This window comes from Besnoitia besnoiti, chromosome VI (assembly GCF_002563875.1).
Source record: "Besnoitia besnoiti strain Bb-Ger1 chromosome VI, whole genome shotgun sequence".
Taxonomy (NCBI): Eukaryota; Apicomplexa; class Conoidasida; order Eucoccidiorida; family Sarcocystidae; genus Besnoitia; species Besnoitia besnoiti.
The window spans coordinates 2,656,786-2,675,167 of NC_042361.1; the positions used below are offsets into that span (position 1 = coordinate 2,656,786).

The window sequence follows — 18,382 nt, forward strand, 5'->3', positions numbered from 1 at the left end:
CCCTCCCACTTCTAGGCATCCAAGGTTCCATCTCATGTCAGGGCTTCTCGTCTCAGTTTGATCCTTTCTTGGCTAGCGCTGCCTTACGTAATTTCTAGATAATGTGTCTCGCACCTCTCATCACATCACCGCTTTTACAACTGAACACAGCTTGCGGAATATCAGCGCTCTCGGCGGAAAGTTAACGGCACTGATGTAGAGAGCATAGAGAACCTACATCCGGACACACGCGCTCACGACGCCGACACTCGCGGCCATGGTGTGGCTTTAGCTGCGAATCACCCCGGTAACGGGGCTACGGAGATGTGGATAGGTGACTTGAAGCTCCTCCTGTGTGTGACTCCCCGCAGTTGGTAGGCAGGGATACACTAGTAAATCGCCGGTGACTACAGACGCTCTTTATTGGGAGGAGAGGGGCTTACGTCCCGAGCCAAAGCGCAGAGTACACTAAACAGAGCAGAGCGCAGATGCGTGGCATAATCCTGCCATTCATTCACACTTCGTTTTGACGTTGGTAGGTTTTCAGAATGGGAAGGGGCGCGCCGGTTGGCTTCGTTTACAAATGAATGCACTGAAGGCTTTAGTTATGCACGAGAATCTAGATACTGGAGGAACTCCACCACCTGTAAGAGCTCCTTTCATTTCTTCTGACTTTCACTCTGACAGGAGGGAGCGGAACAAATTAGAAGATTGCGGGGCTGGCCGCCAACGTAGATTGCTTCGCATCCGCGCGGAACTGTCACAGGACAGCCGTCACGGCAGTTTGTATAAGAGAACTATAACTGTGAGAAACGCTCCAGGAGGGGTCTTCTTGAGCGAAAATCGTTTTGGGCGACCCCCTCCACAAAGCACTCCGGATTAACCTCTGACGTAAAGGGATCCGCCACGTGGTTTTCCTCAGTGTTTAGAAATTGGTTTGTGCGGAGCGACAGCACCCTCGGCGCGACTTTACACGCTCAGTGATACTTGCCTCTCCTTATGCTTTCCAGAACGAAGAATCAAAAAGCTTTTAAATGAAGTGCAGGAGTTTGGTGCACGCATTTGTTTTGCAGACGGTCTTAACCTCGAGTGGGGCAGCGAATGCTACCGCCACCGAGGATCTAAGTCCCAGGCCGCCGCAGGTTCCTCCCTCTCGTGTCCCCTTCGAGGATGGCGGACTGCTGCGGGCAGCACGGAGGGACAAATATCTGTGTCTTCGCTACTAACAAATAACAACATCACACGTCGCACGGTATTCCGGGAAACAAATCGGGCATACTCGTGGATGTCCTTCCCCTCATTTCGTGCAAGATTGCAGTCTCTCACGACGTACGCAATGGAGAACGAAGCATAAGGGAAAGCCTCTATGTGCAGAAAACTGTGTACTGTCCCGTATGCTCACCGTATACAGACCGAATGCGTTCGAAGGACGTTCACGTCGTGACCTTAATAGTGTAAGGTCGATATCCGTAGTTTTTGTGAGGCGGCACAGAGAGCATATGTAAGAGTGAGTCCGTTGCTGTTTGCTGCATCTGGCTCACACGTCTGCAGTGATAAATCACAGAGGTGACCAGGGCTATATGCAGAGATAGGGATGGGACTGGTCTTGGCGTAAGCATTCGTAACACGTATCCAATGGGATACGCTACTGCCTGCGTGTGTCTCTCTTGGGAGCGAGGCACGGGAGAGAAATGCGGCACTCTTTTTGCCATAGAGGGGGAAGAATAAAAGGAAAAAAACCCGCATTCCCGCTCTATGAGCTGGTTGTCGGACCCGGGCTCGTGCTGTAAAGAAGGCGGTCATCCATGTATGCCTCATCGGCAGGGGTGAAAGAAACAGGAGCGAGCGAACACGACAGCGTAGCAGCTATTCGCGGTCGTACGCGCCGAAGTGAATCGCGACAGCGCGAAGACGGGGGGCGGGACGGGGTTAAGAACTGGGCAGTGCTGGCGGATTGCAAAAAAAGGGCAGGCAGCAGCGGGGCACCTTACCGTGACTTTTCCCTCCCGAGAAAGATGAGAACCCATCAAATCTGGATTTTGCAGACTGGCACATCTCGTACGCGTCACGCGGGCCCCGAATCTGTAGACAACGAACAATCTGATGCCACGGCACTACCAGTTTACCTCAAAATTTGGAGTAATATGACATCTCGGAAACGCGTCCATGCAAATGCAGTCTCCTGCGCGTTGACTCAGACTTCTCCTTCATGTTAAAGTGCCCTCTTCGGCTCATAAACAACGAGGATAAACCATAACGCTGGCAGAGCGTCCCGTTCTACAGAAGAGGCGGGTCCTGCACCACTGCAAAACAAAATTCACAAGGATAGCGCGGCCCCTCCCTCGACCCCTTTTCATCTCCTTCGCCTTACTGATTGCTCATCCTTTCTCCGGGCTCGGAGAAGACCGCAGACGACTCGCACGCGGAGCGCGAGAGTACCGGCGGAACCAGACAGATGAGCACTACAGCGCCGTGAGAAAGGAGAAGCGGGGGGAAGATCCAGGTTGCGTCCACCTATGAATCCATTTTGACTTCTTATCGCGTCTCGTCTGCGAACACCGGGCCGCTGTGGAAAGGGGGAACGCATTTGGTTGACGGGAGCGCCCGGTATCCAGTGATACCCAAGATCTGAAGACACCACCAGAGAACGCTAGCCGCCTCAAGTCTCCTGAACGATTGCTGCTGCGCTCCTCGGTCCATCTCCGTCATCGCGTCGGCGTTGCTGCCACACTGCGCTCTCCATATTCGGCCCTTGCCATGCCTTCCCGGCTATGCACGCCGCCTGCTCGGTCTGTTTTGTCAATCCCGTGCAGCACTCCCACCTCGGAAATCCAGTGTCCGGCACCAGCTGCCGTATTACAGAATCGCCGTTTCATCACCGTCCTCACCCCAGGAGAGGGCATAGTTTGTCTAACAGCCATTCAGAGGGACGTGCGAACGGTGTGACGTGCCTCGGCGTCTTAGTAGGCAGGTGGAGTCCCTGTTGCCCATGTGGTCTTCTAGCAGGGGGTCGATACGGTGTGAGCCACCTAGAGGATCGAACTCAGCAGAAACGTTGACTGCACTGCCGTGCAGACCCAGACCCTCGTTGAGGTGTTTTCAAACAACGCAACACCACACCTTGAGCTAACCACGTTTAAAGGGCGGAGTTTCTTTTTACATCATGCAGGCATCGTGTTTTAATGTATTCTGCAGGGTTCCTCACATCTCCCTTCCTTCTGGCAGCGGGTGTAACCTCTCATCAGTAGATACGCCTCGCTTTTGATCTACAGTCTCTGTGCTCTTTCGCGCGCCGTTGCGTTAGGAGGGAAGCCACGGCGGTGTCGGTAACGGAGTTCCTTCTCTTCACGGGTTTTGCTCAGCGGGTGGACGAAGAATGCGATGAAGGTTTGTTTTGCGTCAAGCTTCTCTATTGCTGCGGCCGCCCCGGAGGAAGTGGGCCCAAGGCACAGGTCCCAAATCAGAGACGTCCTGACTCACGTCGAGGCCTTCCAGCTTTTGGCTCGCCCACGCTCATGCGACAATAGATCACGGTACACGGGGGCATAGTTTAGTGTATACTATGCCCTATGGATGTCCAAAATGTCTCGGAAAGAAACTCGAACCACTTGGGACAGCACGCCGAGCAAATCTCTTGACGAGTTGACCTCGGCGTCGTTCCCTTCTCTATCTGTATTTCCGATCACGCTCTCCTGCTCCCGAGCTCGTAGTCAAAGGACACTGTCACTGTCGTCGTCAGTACCTGCGGCGCATGGATCCGCTGCTTCCCGTTTTCCTTTTCCGGCATCACGGAGGACAACGAGTGTAGCAGCGCCTGATTGCAGTTTCTTCGGAAGAACTTTCCGGAAGCGAGCGGAATATCGACGAATTACCTCCTTGCTCGTCTGCCTGCTCGCACTGTGTCATACGTATGACGAGATTGGCGGCATCTCACTGTGGGGAGGTCTGCCAACGGCAGGACGGGGAAGTCCCCTTCTACCCGGTGCAAGAGCTGCAGCACATCCCACAGTGTTCTTGTCACAGAAGGCCATTGCTTTGAGATTTACCCATGTGCCCTTGCAAGAGCTGGTCATCGTAAGTCGTCAGATCCCCTGACCCGTTTTCTCAGCGTAAGCGGGTTTACACGCAGGTCGTTTGATGTGGCAATACCTGCTCAATGTTACTGTCAGTTGCTGCTGGCACGTCTCCTTCAGTGGCAATCCTGTCTGCCCACTCGCCTCGTGTCCGCTATGATCCACCGCGTGGACTCACACGAGAGCTCACTTTGCCTTCGACCACTTCATATGCGCCGTATATCCTTTCGGGGAAGCAGGCTCACCACGGGAAAGACCTCCACTGAGACTACTGCTTCACTTTTCTATCGCTGCCGCGTATTCTTCGGCAGTGAGATGCTTCACGCAGATGCCCTGGCTTGTCGCCTCTATATTGTCCCCACTCAGATCCTGTATGTGTCGTGATGCCGTTCGACGTCATCTGTGCGCACAAAGCTTTTCCCGCGTCTATAGCCACTTACACGCGTCACTGAGGATTTGTTTATATATATATATGAGCTTCGTATGCCAAAGCAGCTCTGTCTCAGTATTCGCTTCCGTACCTCCCTCAAAGCAATCTCCACTGTACGAGGAAAGGCACTCTTGGTGTGCAGCAAACATCAACTGTACACCACCAGCGGCTTGTCTGCAGCACTTCTACTACACGGAGCGCCTGCTGGAGGACATTCGCACGCTTTTATCGGGTATATTCCAGGTTCCCCCCAACTTCATCTTGCTTCTGCAATTGAGACAGGATGACCAGCGCCCCGACGACGCGACCATTCTGACATTCGAGTGAGCCACACAGGAGAGATAGCACTTAGATGTAGGCGATGTTTCTAGGTGAAGGGGGTCTACATGTTTGTTCCACCCGTAGAATCATACACGTCAAGATCAATAATGGTTTAGCGATGTACATAGGTCCTGTCGGGTCACGCGTGCTGTGCGGCGGACCAGCTCACTGAGCCGTAACATCATAAAAAACCGCCTACCGTTGGTGGTTCCTCTGACTCTGTGTGCCCCTGTTTTGGCAAGTGTCCAAGGCAAACACCTACATGACCAAAGAGGCCAGTTCCAGGAATATCTTGAAAAACGTGAAGACGGCCTTGAACTCAGATTTGGCGGTCGGCAAGTAAGGCGAGAGAAAATCTCAGGTCCAAATAACCAGGGATCACCCTTTTTCGAGTTGCGTCTTTTTGCGTGCACGCCCATCTGTTCTGTGCCAACCTACGTGACTTCGCTCCAAATGTTAATGGGTTATTCATGTTGCTCGGTCGTACCTTTCTCTTGAAGCAGCTTTGTGTACTCTCGTGATGTCTTTCGTCCCCCCTGTCGACGTTTTGGACTCTCCTGCACCCTCTCCCTAATCTTGGGGGCGGCGTATGGTTCCTCCGGGATTTCTCAGGCCGCCCCAGCTTCTTTTTCAGCGGCTGATTCCATCGGATGATGCATCTGCACGCCACACCCGCCTGAAAGATCGCAACGCCAGAAAGCGCCACTGATCCGCACACTCGTTCCGGATCCGGTGTCTGCGTGAATCCTCTTCTTACTTTCTTTGCATGCGCCTAGGTGAAGTGTGAAGGCCTGGCCAGTGATCTGCAACTATCCGTTGTGGAAGAAATGGCCAAGCCGACCGGAGGCAATTTCATTTGGCAGCGTCCAGGTGAGACTTTCGACAGTACTGCGCTGGTGTATAGCAGAAGATAGTAGAAGGGCGAGGAGAGACAACGCAAAGGTGGAAACCCAAGGGTGACAAAAATTTGTAAGGGACGGTCGACATGAACAAAGTGGAACCGAAGGAGCGACCGTATTTCTGAAAGGTTGACCGTGCTCTGCAGGCTACACGCGGATCAACGATGCCGAGCATCTTCTCTGGGTCCGGACCAAGAAGACTCCAAATATGCCCCGCCATGTATGTATCACTATGTCTGGTACAGTCATTTCGCTTCTTAGTTACTGCATTATACGGAAATGCTGCCCATCTGCATGAGAACTGCAACACCCAACCCGCCTGTAAGGCCAGCGTGTGCCGATGAGATGGGAGATTGCTCCCTGATATTGAAGAAGAAGTGCTTTGACCGATGACGTTCCTGACTAGCAGCGCAACCGCTTGGGGACTCAGTGATTTTGTCTCTTTTCGGGTGATTCATTGGGCTTGCCAGTTACGTGTCCCAACATACTTCCTCTGCGGCTTTTAAGGAGGCCTGTACCCCCATCGCGGGTCCATAGAACAAGGAGAAAATACGCTGAGGAAAAGCCCTCAGACGCGAGAGCTTTGTCATGCCTGTATTTTCCACCTCTCCTTCATTTCAACCGCTATCGGGAAGCCTGACAAGCTGAGCATTTTTCTTCGACCAGGGCCTGTTATACGCGCGTTACCGCAGCGCTATCTCCGCACCGGGCGGCCGTGCTTGCAGTTTCGGCCTCTGAAATCGTGTGTTACGAAAGATTCCTCGCTGAAGCCTCTGAATTTGTTGCTACTTCGGCGACAGGAACAGTACGTTGAAGTGAACATGACGATTGCTGGAGCACTGAAGGGGCTTCTGCAAGCAACGGGTTACAACCTCAAACCAGAAGAGATCCAAGTCATGTCTTTGGAAGAGGACAAAGATGCCAGAGTGATTTCTTTCTCGTACGTCCGGCTGCCACCATTTGCGTTCACCCCAGACATCCCCTCACAATTTGCATGTGCATATCGATTCAAGGACCGTGGGAACTCAGGGAGCTACGTCAGACAGAAACACGATATAGAAAAAAGCCCGGAAACCTGAGCAGGGCCTCACTGGAAGACAGTCCCGTTGTTTCCAGGCTCGAAAAAAATCAGCTAGTTTTGCGATACTTGGATGCGTGATTTGCCGACGGGACGCTGGGCTCTACAAAGTGTCAAATAGATGCTGCAGTGTGCGAACCAAGAGTTCGAAAAAACAACTCATCGGCGGAAACGGCAACGCAAGGTGTTCGTGCGGGAATGACAAGGATATTGCAGCGGCATTAGACATCAGCGTCTCTCTCGCCGCGATGCGAGCTTTTCGCACACAACTGGTCTCCCTGCACTGTCGCCACAGCCCGAATATCGCTGAGCCCTCTCTAGTAGTTGTCCTCGCAGCAGGCTGGCCGCCATTGTGGTATCCTACGTTTCTTCAAGAGTTGCGCAGGAGCAAGCTGTCACCGTCAATCCGCATTTGTTTCGGTCTCTTTGTCTCTCCTCATTTCATACGTTTCACTTCAGCATTTCCAAGTACAGGGGCATGAGGCTCTACTGGCGAGCTATACGGGCCTGGCTCCGAAATGCGTGCGGCGAGATGATGATTCTCCAAGATGCTCTGGGAGATACCCTTCCTGTCGACTGCTCCATACCGCTTGTTACGTTCCGATCTACAGGTATATAATAGTCACACTATGACACTTGGGCGGGCGCAGATGTCATGCGCGTGCCATGTACAGATGGCACCTGTGGACAGACCCGGAAACCATGCATAGAAAATCCACTTTTGGACACTTAAAGCGAGTTGCTTGGCAGCGGTGTAAGCTTTTCCACTCGAATGACCCGCATCTCGTGCCAAAACATGATTTATACGGCTTGACTTTGGAGGGACCACGTGTCGTGTCAAAATAAAGGTTGCTTTCGCGTGCCTCAGCGTTTTCATAGTAGCTGTGCATTTTCCTCTCCTGCCTTGCCACCCGCATGCTGCCTGGAAAATAGAATACGCCAACAAATGAAGGGCTACCGCTGAAATACAGGACACAAATGAACCTATGCTCAGATGCAGCCAGCTATATAGCGACGTCATACCACTACGAATATGTGAAGCCTCCTTCATCGATGCTGTTTGTCCAGACTTCTACCAGTTCTAGCATGGTGTTTTCTTCGTTTTGCGCCACCCGCTTCTGAATGTGTTCTAGGGCAAACGCTAACAGAGGCAGATATTCCTCTCGGGAACGATGACGAGCCGATAGCACCAGCTTTGTCCAAGCCCGCGCGACCGTGGACGCTGGACTTGGAGAACAGCGAAGCGGATGGTCTCATGCCGGCACAAGGCGGAAACAGGGAGTCGCGCCAAACCGAAAGATGGCTGAATGCGTCGAAACAACTGGAGCAAAAACAAAAGGCCTCAAGGCACACCCCCGCTCAGCCAACAACGCCCGAGTTTATGCCGAATTACATCGTACCACCGTGGGCTGCAGCGAATCATGTGATGCCTCCCCAAGGCTACTCCATACCTTATCCTCCACCAGGAGGTGTGGATCCGCCTCCCTCGGCTTATACGCAGCACTCTGGTATGCGATCAGCTGTCGGAGGTGCTTTGGATGGCGCCCAAAACAGTGACGAAGAGAGCCCCAAAGCCGGTAAGGGCCCGAGAAAGCTGAGCAACGAACGAGATCGCCTCTGGTAAGAGGGGAGAATAATAGGAAAGCGATTCATTGACTAGCGATGAGCAATGGGCACATCTTCAGACTGTGTTCACTTCCAAATTCGATGGCCTTCAGGCGGGAGGGATGGAAACACGCTGCTTTCAGGGCAGTTAGCAAGAACATCAGTAGACGCATCTATAGGACCCTCGTTTGGAAGACGGGGTAAAACCTCCCCATCAAACACAGTCCGGCCTTTCCCTTTGTCAGATTGCCGGTCCCATAGTAGGCTACGCAGCAGCAGCTTCCGACCTCGCCTTACTACAGTTGGTCCGTTCCGCCTGTTCTCGAGCAAGCAGATCACCGAGGGTTATCGAAGCTGTTCATTCATTCGGACATTACACATGCGTTTCCCCGCATGTCGTAGGGTCTACAACTAAAGCAAGCCAGGGAGCTACGCAGGCAGCAGCAGGAGAGGGAGGCAGCCCACACAGTAAGTCTCACCTGCATCAACAACCCCTGCCGTGTCGCTGTCTTTCGCGGCAGTCCAGTGCTGAACCCGTGTGTGAGCCTACGAAGAGGAAGCGATCTGGCGTAGATCGGTCAGGCGTCGCTGAGCGCGGCAGCACTGGTGTGCAGGCCCACTCTGACTTTTATTCATATATTCGGGAGCTCGCGTGCATTACTACGCCTTCTTTGAGCCTGAAGCCGTTTGAAAAGATTGATTTGTGACCTTGATTATATTTATGACGAGGCCTTGTTTAGTGTGCCACATGCTGTGGTGTGCCCCCAGGTGTTAGCGTCAAGTTCATTATCGTTGCCAGCTGTCTTGCGGCTACCTTATTGGTCATCGTCCTACTTTGGTGTGCACGTACACTTCGCAACAAAGACGAAACACACAATCCGAGCGTGGAGAGGCAGCGAATCCCACATGAATTGAAATTGAGGCGTGCCGGTGCCAGATACGCGAGACCATGAGGCGGACGTGGCGGATTCTAAATTTGGTAAAGAAGCTGGCAGATAACGATTCAAGGACCGGAAGCCTCGCTCCTAAGCATCAACGATGTTTTTACCAGCTTCCTACATGTGGGGTGACCCTCTTAAACAGAGAACTGTTTTTTCTCCTAGTGAGATGTGGTAAGGGGAATATAACAGTTGCCTCCCCCCCTGCCCCCGATTTGTGGATGGCTGTGATCTCGAAAAACGAGGTTACACTGCGGGATGCTGCGTATTCGGGGATCCTGAAGCGTCGCTTTCAATATTGGGGTGCTATGCTTGACGGGCCACGCGACTGGATGACCACTCTGTCTGTTCCATTCCCGGCCGGTTTATGGTATCCAGTAGCTGTGCCTTCATGGGCTATCAGTTGTCAGGGCAAGGGGAAGTCCGGCAGCAGCCGCCGTTCAGTCAGCAACCGTTAACACCCTATGTGCGCGCCCCACCGCCACGTAGCTGCCAAGGTTGCTTGTCCTTGCCTTCGATGAATTGCTTTGTCCGCTTCACCTGCACCAGACACCCTTCTGGTCTATAGTCCTGCGCACCTGGCACGCTGCGTTCTGCCGGGATGCAGTACTCGCTAATATAAATTTCGCTTCGACCCATTGAGCGCGCACGTAGATGACGAAAACCAGAGCAACTGCCAGCTCGGTTCAATCACACACTGCTTTCAGGCCGCATGTATTCCTGTGGAGTTTTTCCTCGACTTGTGGGAGATGATTTTTGGCCACGGACCTGCTGAACTACGGTGCGTTCTGAGCCGCTTCCGTAGCGATGGGCCTGCGTCAGCAGCGCCAGCGCTAGGCGTGACTCGCCTCGTTAGACTTCCATGCACAGGACAAACTTAGCGAAAGTGAAGGATTCTATTGCGCTGGTGTGGGGCTGACTGCTTCGCTTTGGAGCATGGAGGCGCTCTCAAACAAATGCATTCTGAGACTGCTTTGCTCGCCAGGTCGCGCCGGCGCAAATAGCTGCCATCCGAGTGGCAAGCCTGATGCAGCTCCAAGTCGCATTCAATCTGCGCTCGCCACTTCAGAATGCTTCAGCTACAGAGGAGAGTCAATGGACACTCTTCCGTGTGCTCGTGGAAATCTGTGTGGACCTGACAGGTGTCTACCCCACCGCCGACTTCGCGTGGTGAAACCCCGAGCAGTTCGGCAGCGACTACCGGTACTCTACTGCCCTTGAACCACGAAGACAAGCTTGCTCTCGGCCGTGGCTCAGTTGAGTGTTCCGCCGTCGTCCACGGAACAACCCGTTTACAGACTGTCCTACCTCAACGGTTGTACAACGTTCATCTGCAGCTTGTGTCTGCAGCGGACTGTGCAGGGGGCTATCCTGAGTCGCTTACGGCTGTTGCAAGCATCGGGTGGTCTGTAGCGCGCAGTGTATTTGGATTGCGCACAAGTCCATATCGGGGCGAGAACATTCGTTTGACTGGCTACGGCAGAGGTGGTCTTGAGCCGTTATTTTCTGGCCGCGGTGAGGCGCTTAAACGTCGCCGGCTCTATCAGCTACCTGCGTACGTCGGGCGATGCCGGGCAAGAAGCCATTGGCTTACTCTGTTGGGTGTAGACACCCAGCTTCCCCACTATTTTCGTGATGCTTGCCACATCTTTGGCTGACGCGCAAGAAGTTCTTAGCACCCGCACGAAACCGACCAACCGCCTTGGTTACATCAGCAGATGCCGTACCAGCTGCGAGAGACCCGCGGTCGCCCGCGTTTCCAGCACCGACGGTGAGAGACGGGTAGTGGCGCGTGCGAGTCGCCATCAGCAGCAGGACACGGTAGCACACCACGCGGGACGGTGTGATGCGCTTTACACAGCACACTGCAAAATCGCCAAGGGCAGTGGGGAAGCTGAGAACACGCAGCGAAATTTACTCTTTGACGGTGTATCTTTGGTAACATTAGTTGCTTTCGGTCGGGCGGGCGAACAGCATTTGCATCGTTCCTTGTGGACCGCAAGGGTAGATTCTTGGCGCCTGCTTCGCTGGAGAAAGCGGTGCCGATTCGCCATGGGAGGCAGGCGTCGTGCTTGACGTCACGCATTGAGTACCGTTGAGGAATGAGTATCCACCCTGCTTGGTCATTTGTTGTGATGAAAGCTATCGCGGTTCGCTTAAGTTCTGACAGGCGTTGGAACTCGAACTGCGCCATGTAGGGGGTGCACCTAGCAGTACAGAACCCTACAAGCATCTACCCTTCAATGAGCACCCTTTTCCTCCAGGTCTACGGATGTCAACGGGAGGTGTCTGGGCCGTGGAAGACTAGCAGCTGGTCCTGTGGAGTGGAACCGCCCCGTGTTATTTGAGCTGGGTTTCTTTATGACGATGTGATAAGCATCGATGCTTCTTTTACCTTGTATCCGCGATGAAACCCATGGTGGCCGGCGGGCGTCGTTCACTTCCCTCCAGTCCACTGCAGCGCGGAGTTGTTGCTCCAAAGCGAGGAACTTCATTTGCACTTCGAGTTGCGCACCTTCAGTTTGAGGGCAGCCCCTGTCGATAAAGGTGGCAGGCACCCTCCAATTCACGCCGGCTTTCGCTTCGAGTTGTCGATGTTGGGCCGCTCGGGATGGAGACCCACGTCTTCTCTACAGGGGATCGGTGGCGCCGGCCGCGGATCGCGGGGGCTCTTGTGAAGGCGCCTCGGCGAGCCTCATGCAAACGAGTGAGTCTCTTCTGTCTCTTTACCTTTCTGAGTCCCGTAGGTCTACTCCTCTGTGCCCGTGCTCCTCACCACTTGTGCCTTGCTACACTCTCGATCCGTCTCGTAGGCGCAGAGACGATGCTCGCCGAAGTCGTGCGGCGCGCCAAGGATTTAGTGGGTCAGCAGTGGAGGAACGGGTCACGGCAGATTGCGGAGCGCTTCGACGTCTCCCACAGTTACCTGAAGTCTGTTCTTCCTCAGCACGATGCTGTGGGACTCGAAAACTACAAGATGATCGCGGACCGGTACGCGGAACTGACAGAGGAAACCCGCGCGTCAGTCGGGGCGCGGCACTTTGAGGAGATCAGCAAGCGTAATGGTCACTATCAACAGATTCTCCTCGAGTAAGTGCGACAGATTTTGAAGAGTGTCCTTGGCGTCGACGTGAGGCCTCAGGTAGGTGCTAGAGAACGCTACAAGCGCGACGTCGTGCCCAAGCATGACGCAGGTACTTTATCACCCTCACTGTCTGCCGCCAGCCCACGAGGGCGGCACCTCGACGGGAGACCCAGCCACGCCGGCCTGCGGCGTGCTGGCAATGATTCAGGGAGTGGAAACGAGGGGCGGGCATCCGCCAGGAGGAGCGTCGGGAGGCGAGCAAGAAGCTGTTCACCCAGCGAGCGCGCGGAGAGTCCAGGGGCGCGGTTCACTGCTGACCAGCGCCGGCACCTCGCCAGTCTCTACAAGAGGCTGTCAGTTGTTTCTCAGCAGCAAAAGTTACTCGAGAACACCCCTAAAGCGGTGCTCCTCCGCACCATCGAGCAAGAGCTTATCCGTCAAATACAGGACGTGGAGGATCAGCTCTCTCTTGAATCGGCACAGCATGACTTTCTGACCCAGAAAGAGTTCGCGGATGCAGTCATGAAAGAAATGCGAAGGCGGGACCAGCGCATGGCAGCCCAGATGGCGGAGGCAGGCGCAGCGGTGGAGGAAACAGGAAATGTCCTCGTTTCAGTGCGGACACTTCTCACCGAACTCCGCGCGTTTCCAATTCGTACAGCGCAAACGCGTGAGATTTCCACGACCAAAAGGAGCGAGCATGAACGCGCGATTGCTGCCGCACCAGAGGGGTGCAGGTGAATGTGGCTGATTATTGATACTCTCCTGTTGTAGTTGGCATTGGCGGTGCCGCCTCACTTAACCTCACGAGAGTCTGCTCAAGCCACTTTTGTTGTAAAGTTCCACTCCATCCTACATGTGTGCGCGTCCTATGCTCTGAGTGTGACTTTATCCTGACTTGATGGAGTGCGTTTCCACATCTCTACATTGCCCGTCATTTTGAGGAATGCCTTGAGATTTAAGTAAGGTAGAAGGGTCTCTTTCGTGGCCGCAGTTGTTTTGTGCACTTCGCAGCTGACCTGGATGCAACAGCAGGGTCACAGGCCGATGAAACATTTCGTAGGGATGGCATATTGCAGAACGAGGTTAGCTACGCAGAAGACAAGCAGTGAAGCCGGCTCGGCTTCCAACTAGGGAAAGGCTAGGCAGACTAGGTCAAGCTCTTTTCAGATTTGGAGATATTTCTTTGCGACCGTGAGCAGTTCAGTATTTTAGCACATCAGTCTGCTCGAAATCAAGAGGAAAATCTCTAAGGTCACGAAGTCTGCCAGCGCGAGCTATTCTTCCCCGCCACGCGGAAAGACAATCTTGGTAGCGCAATATGCTACCATCAAATTCAACGTCGATCATGATATCCAGTGTATTGTGATGACCCGACTGGGCATCATTCCAGACGTTGGAATAGCAGTGGCCCTTCAAACGCTTTCGCATCCGTGGCAGACGAGCGAAATGTCTCGCAGTCAGCCATGGGTGGCCGCTGATCAGTGCAATCTTGCTTCTATATCAACAGACGAGCCGGCTGCTCGGTCTCTTCCGTTGACTACCCAGTCTGTCTTGAATTGCCGTGACGTTTGTCTTCCGCGTGGGTTTTTCCTAAGCAGTACTTTGTGACATTTTCTCACTCGTTACTCTTCTAGGGTGCCTATCTTTCAGCTCGCAAATGCTGCAAGAGGACACGATTTTTTCACCATGTATTCGTACAATACGAAGAGGCTACTCAGGTGTTCTAGTCTTGGAAGTCGCAAGATCTAGGCTCTTCTTTGACTACCTTTGAGTGTCTACTTTGTTCCTTCGTTAATGCCGGCACTTTCTACTGTTCTCTGTTACTGCTTTGCTTTTGTTCGCGTAAACGCCGGTCTGGGCTGCACCCGAGGTCCACTGCTCCGCAAATCTCATCTACAATAGCGCGTGTTCGTATTCCGGTGTGTATATGATGCGTAGTGCGTAGAATAGACACCAGTGTCCAGCATACATGCTGTGTGGCTAGTGAGAATAACATAGTCTGTTCGTCCGCGATAAAGTTAGATCTCCTTCGCCCATCCTAAAAACGCCATACCCGTGCCCACGAGCGCGGGTATGGGTTTCCTCAAACTTCGGACATAGTATTCGTGAAGCGGCAAGTCTCGTCAGTTGTCCTCTGCTTTGTGATTTTCCGTTGCCTGCGGTATCTCGTCAGCCTCCTTGAGGGAGCTGACGGTTTTATAAAGTAATATTCCGTGCCTCGCACCGCGTGGCTGTTATAATTTGTTTCCTTAAATGGCCTCCAAATTCCGAGCTCCAGAAGTTACACAAGCATCTGTAGAGGCGGTCTCTGAAGCCCCTTTTGTAGATGGCGGACCGCCAGGTAGCTGGAGAGACCACCTATGTCTCCGTGTCAAACGCCCGCAGCAAGGTTTGAAGTCGTCGCCCGGGAGGAGCTCCAGTTTTTCCAAAGTGAACCTGGAGGAATCCGATTCTCCCTTAGCTGCTTGCGCCGCCTCTCCCCAGACGCAGGCAAGTCCAGCCCCGCTCAGAATAGAAGCGAATAACGTCCGCTCGGAAACTACCTGTAGTGGCTCTCCCCAGACGACCACGGCAGGCGCCCGTATGTATGTGCCACTTGGGGCAGACATGCGTCACTCTCCCACTGTGATGGCATGCAATTAGGGCGGCTTACCCTTTTTTCGGGGCACAGAAGCGCGTGGGAGTGAACGGGTGTGTTACTCTCCCGTGCGTGTTCACGTGTGCGAGCTGCGTGCCTTGCTGCGAAAAAATGTGCTGCATTTGAAGATCGGGAAAACGTCCGCCGTTGTGTTCTCGTCGTCTCACTGTGAAGCGAACAGAGCGAAGGAGAACTGTCTCCTCGACACGAAACCTTGTGGTGTTTGTAGTGCCCGCCGCCATCCTCAAGCATCAGTTCGCGGTACTATCTGGAAGCGTATGTCTAACAAGGGGCGTTCGCAGCTCTTTTCGGGCAAGGAGAAAACTCCGTGCAAGCCCACGCGGCACCAAGTGTCTCGAATCATTGTCGTGTGCGTGGAACGCTTGTGCCATTGTTTGTCCCCTTTATCAGCCTGACGATGTACACACTCACCGGACGGAGACAGAATTCCTGTCTCAGAGATTTACCAGTGCATCGGTGACTTCTCCGCGTCCAGGACATGGAGGAAGTCGAGATTGGCCTCCGGCTGTCCGCGAGTACTTGGACGAGAGCGACGCTGGGCCGGGTAGCACTGGGGTTCCGTCCCCGAAAATTGCTTTCGGCTTGTCCCGATGGGCAGTATTGCTTCTCTATTGCGTGTACTGTGTCTTTTCTGGCCCAGCGTACATCAACTGGACGCCAATAGCAGACGTCCTCTTTAAGGCTGGAGCATACGAGTGGCGCTGTCAAGGGGCAGTCACATCGCCTGATCTGCCCCTCGTGGGCGATGGCATGGCAAAATGCGAAGACCAAGAAGCTGATGTCAATCGACTGTTTACAATAACAGCAGCGAGCCACTTTTTCTTCTCCTTCATTGGAGGATCACTGCTTGATACCATCGGGCCGAAGGCGACGGCCATTGTTGGCCTCATTTCTAGTATGACAGGCTGGGTACTCTTGGGGTTAGCGAACGAGCACCTTCTCACCTACATTCCGGGATGCCTGTTTATGGGCGCGGGTCTCGATACGACATACTTTCCGCTTCTGTCCGGAGCCAACCTGTTCCCAGGTCACGTTGCGACGGTAAAAGCTGTCTTCGGAGCAGCGCTGTCTTTCTCCTTCCTCGTGCCTGTCGCCGTTCGGGCCGTTAGTTTTGAAAGTGGTGGAGCGGTCCACCACAGATTGATCTTCTGTTGTTTCGGGGGAATATGTCTAGGGTTTTCACTTCTGATTGCTTTGTTGGTCATTCCTCAACGCCCCTGGAGAGCTCCGTACAGACCTTTCGGCCAACAGCTCCGCGACCAGCCTTTGGCGGGTGGGTGTGGTGTCGCCACACAAAGTGGCCAGCGGCTTCCCTGTGCAGGTGTGGAGAGTGAGGAACAAGTGCCGAGCGAAGGGGGTGAAGAATCTCAACTGCCAGAGCGCGTGTGCTGTGCTGCAGTAGCGGTGCCACATCCCTCCTGTGAAGAGGGCAGTCCTGTTCCTCCGTCTTCTTCTCGGTTTCCCCCCATCGCGATTGTTGGAGGAGCCCATGGTGGAAGCAAAGCGCTAAGAATTGAAGGGCAGGCTGGTGCTTCTAATTCCAGAACGCGTACAGGCGGGAGGAGATGGTCAATTCTCTCTCGATTATCGCCGGTACGGAGTGGAGCCCGACAGCCTCCGTGTAACCTCCCGGAAAAACTTCTGCAGCATCTCAGGACCATGCAGAGAGACTTCTGGTCAACTCTCTTCCTTCCCATTGTGCCGTTTTTCTGTGTGGCTCTGACGAGTGTTGTTTTCTTCATTCCGTCGGCTCGGCACCTTATGCCTGACGCGTACACGGCAAATCGGATCATCCAGATCTTCTCCTTCATCCCGTGCCCACTGTTCGGCTATATCGCGGACATCTGGGGTATCATGCCGGTCATGTACATATGCAATCTTTGCGGCCTTCTAAGCTTTATACTTGCGATGGTTCCTGCGATTCCGGCTGCAGCTCCCCTACAATTTGCCGCATCTATACTCTCCGCCTCTCAGCTGTCTTTCCTCGTCTGCCAAATATGCTGCTACGTGGCGGAAACTTTTGACGAAGAAAATCAAGGAAAGTTGATAGGTCTCCTCTGTTCTGTCGCCGGTCTCACATCTCTCAGTGCTCACCCCATCATGGACTATTCTGTCCGGAGTGGCTTCCGGCCTGCGCTTCTAAGTTTTATAGTCTGCTTCTGTTCCAACTTCCTTCTTCTTCTGTTCGTGCATTGGCGCAAAGTTAAGACCGGGAGAATCTTAGTTAAAGAGAGTAAGAAAAAATGTCCGCCGCGTCAGCAGAACCCGGAGACAGCTGACAGCGCGGAGCCCGGTCAGCCAGCGTGACGACGGGTAAGAAACCCGTGAGACCGGTCCCTGGCTCGGTTGCAAGAATGAAGCGTTATTGAGCCGCGCCTGGGAAAGCAGTGTTGTCCTACTGGAGAAAAGCGAGGGGAGGCCCATTCTCAAAGGTACCCTGTCACACTGGCGGAAGCAGAAGACCTTTAGAGCGCGTTCATCGTCGCGGCAGAGTGTACTCTGGGGATGCATTAGACGCGCACATGCGGCTCCATAAATATGTGCCGACAATCGCTTGCATTAATGTGTAGGCTTGCATAAGGGGTGTAACGCGTTTTGCTCATGGAGCGCATGGATACCGTGCGTCCAATTCGTGGAATGGATGCTCAAGGAGCCGATCTTGATTGAATAATTGGCTGCGCCGACCGCGTAAAACCACGTTGAGGGGCACTGTACATCGCGGTTTTCTCCCGTCACGCCCTGAAGCCATGCGTTATGTTTCCACAGCGGCTCAAGCAACCTTGCCCGAATTGTCGTGCTCAGTGTTCCCTACCCATTTTCAGAAACATCGGCTGCCGCAATGGAGAATGCCACTACGCGCAGCTGTTGAGTGGTGGAGTTATACGTTACCCGTAGAGATATCTATATATCGCTTCAACGGTGGCAAGATCACGTAGCGTTCCGCGTCTGTGGCCCGAGTTCGCGACTGAGGTGACACCAGTGAACGCGGGAAGAATGCCGATTGGTTAACAGCCGTTTCTTCCGCAACGCAAAGGCCTTGCGCGTCGCGCGCGGAGGACCGGAAAGGCGTCTGCCTCGGCTACAACTAGTTGTGTCTCTGTACGCGTCTACTCGTCACCCTATGTGTCTAGCTGGAGGCCTACGTGTGTATAGCTCGAGAGCCTACATTGCAGAAGTATTACATACGCTCTGTAGAGTAGGCGACACATGAGCTCACTTCCACATTCTCAAAATGTTCCCGTGAATCACCAGCTTTTTAAGGTGACCACTTCGGCTTAAACGCCTGGCTGAGGTGAAGAGATGGCAAGTAAA

The 18,382-nt window shown here is 53.7% G+C and overlaps 3 protein-coding genes across 3 annotated transcripts; all 3 read left to right on the forward strand.

Moving 5' to 3' along the window:
- Window positions 1-6,523: 6,523 nt before the first annotated feature.
- Window positions 6,524-9,338, forward strand: BESB_067890 (uncharacterized protein; the record flags this gene model as incomplete). Its single annotated transcript, XM_029365182.1, has 5 exons — window positions 6,524-6,642; window positions 7,240-7,391; window positions 7,914-8,357; window positions 8,788-8,853; window positions 9,154-9,338. 5 exons carry the CDS (start codon window positions 6,524-6,526, stop codon window positions 9,336-9,338), a joined length of 966 nt encoding a protein of 321 aa, XP_029218765.1.
- A 2,596-nt stretch (window positions 9,339-11,934) lies between these two features.
- BESB_067900 (uncharacterized protein) lies at window positions 11,935-12,417 on the forward strand (the record flags this gene model as incomplete). Its single annotated transcript, XM_029365183.1, has 1 exon — window positions 11,935-12,417. The coding sequence occupies one exon, from the start codon at window positions 11,935-11,937 to the stop codon at window positions 12,415-12,417; it is 483 nt and encodes a 160-aa protein (XP_029218766.1).
- Window positions 12,418-14,664: 2,247 nt separating this feature from the next.
- On the forward strand, window positions 14,665-17,377 carry BESB_067910 (transporter, major facilitator family protein; the record flags this gene model as incomplete). Its single annotated transcript, XM_029365184.1, has 2 exons — window positions 14,665-14,841; window positions 15,461-17,377. The coding sequence occupies 2 exons, from the start codon at window positions 14,665-14,667 to the stop codon at window positions 17,375-17,377; spliced, it is 2,094 nt and encodes a 697-aa protein (XP_029218767.1).
- Between the last annotated feature and the right edge of the window lie 1,005 nt (window positions 17,378-18,382).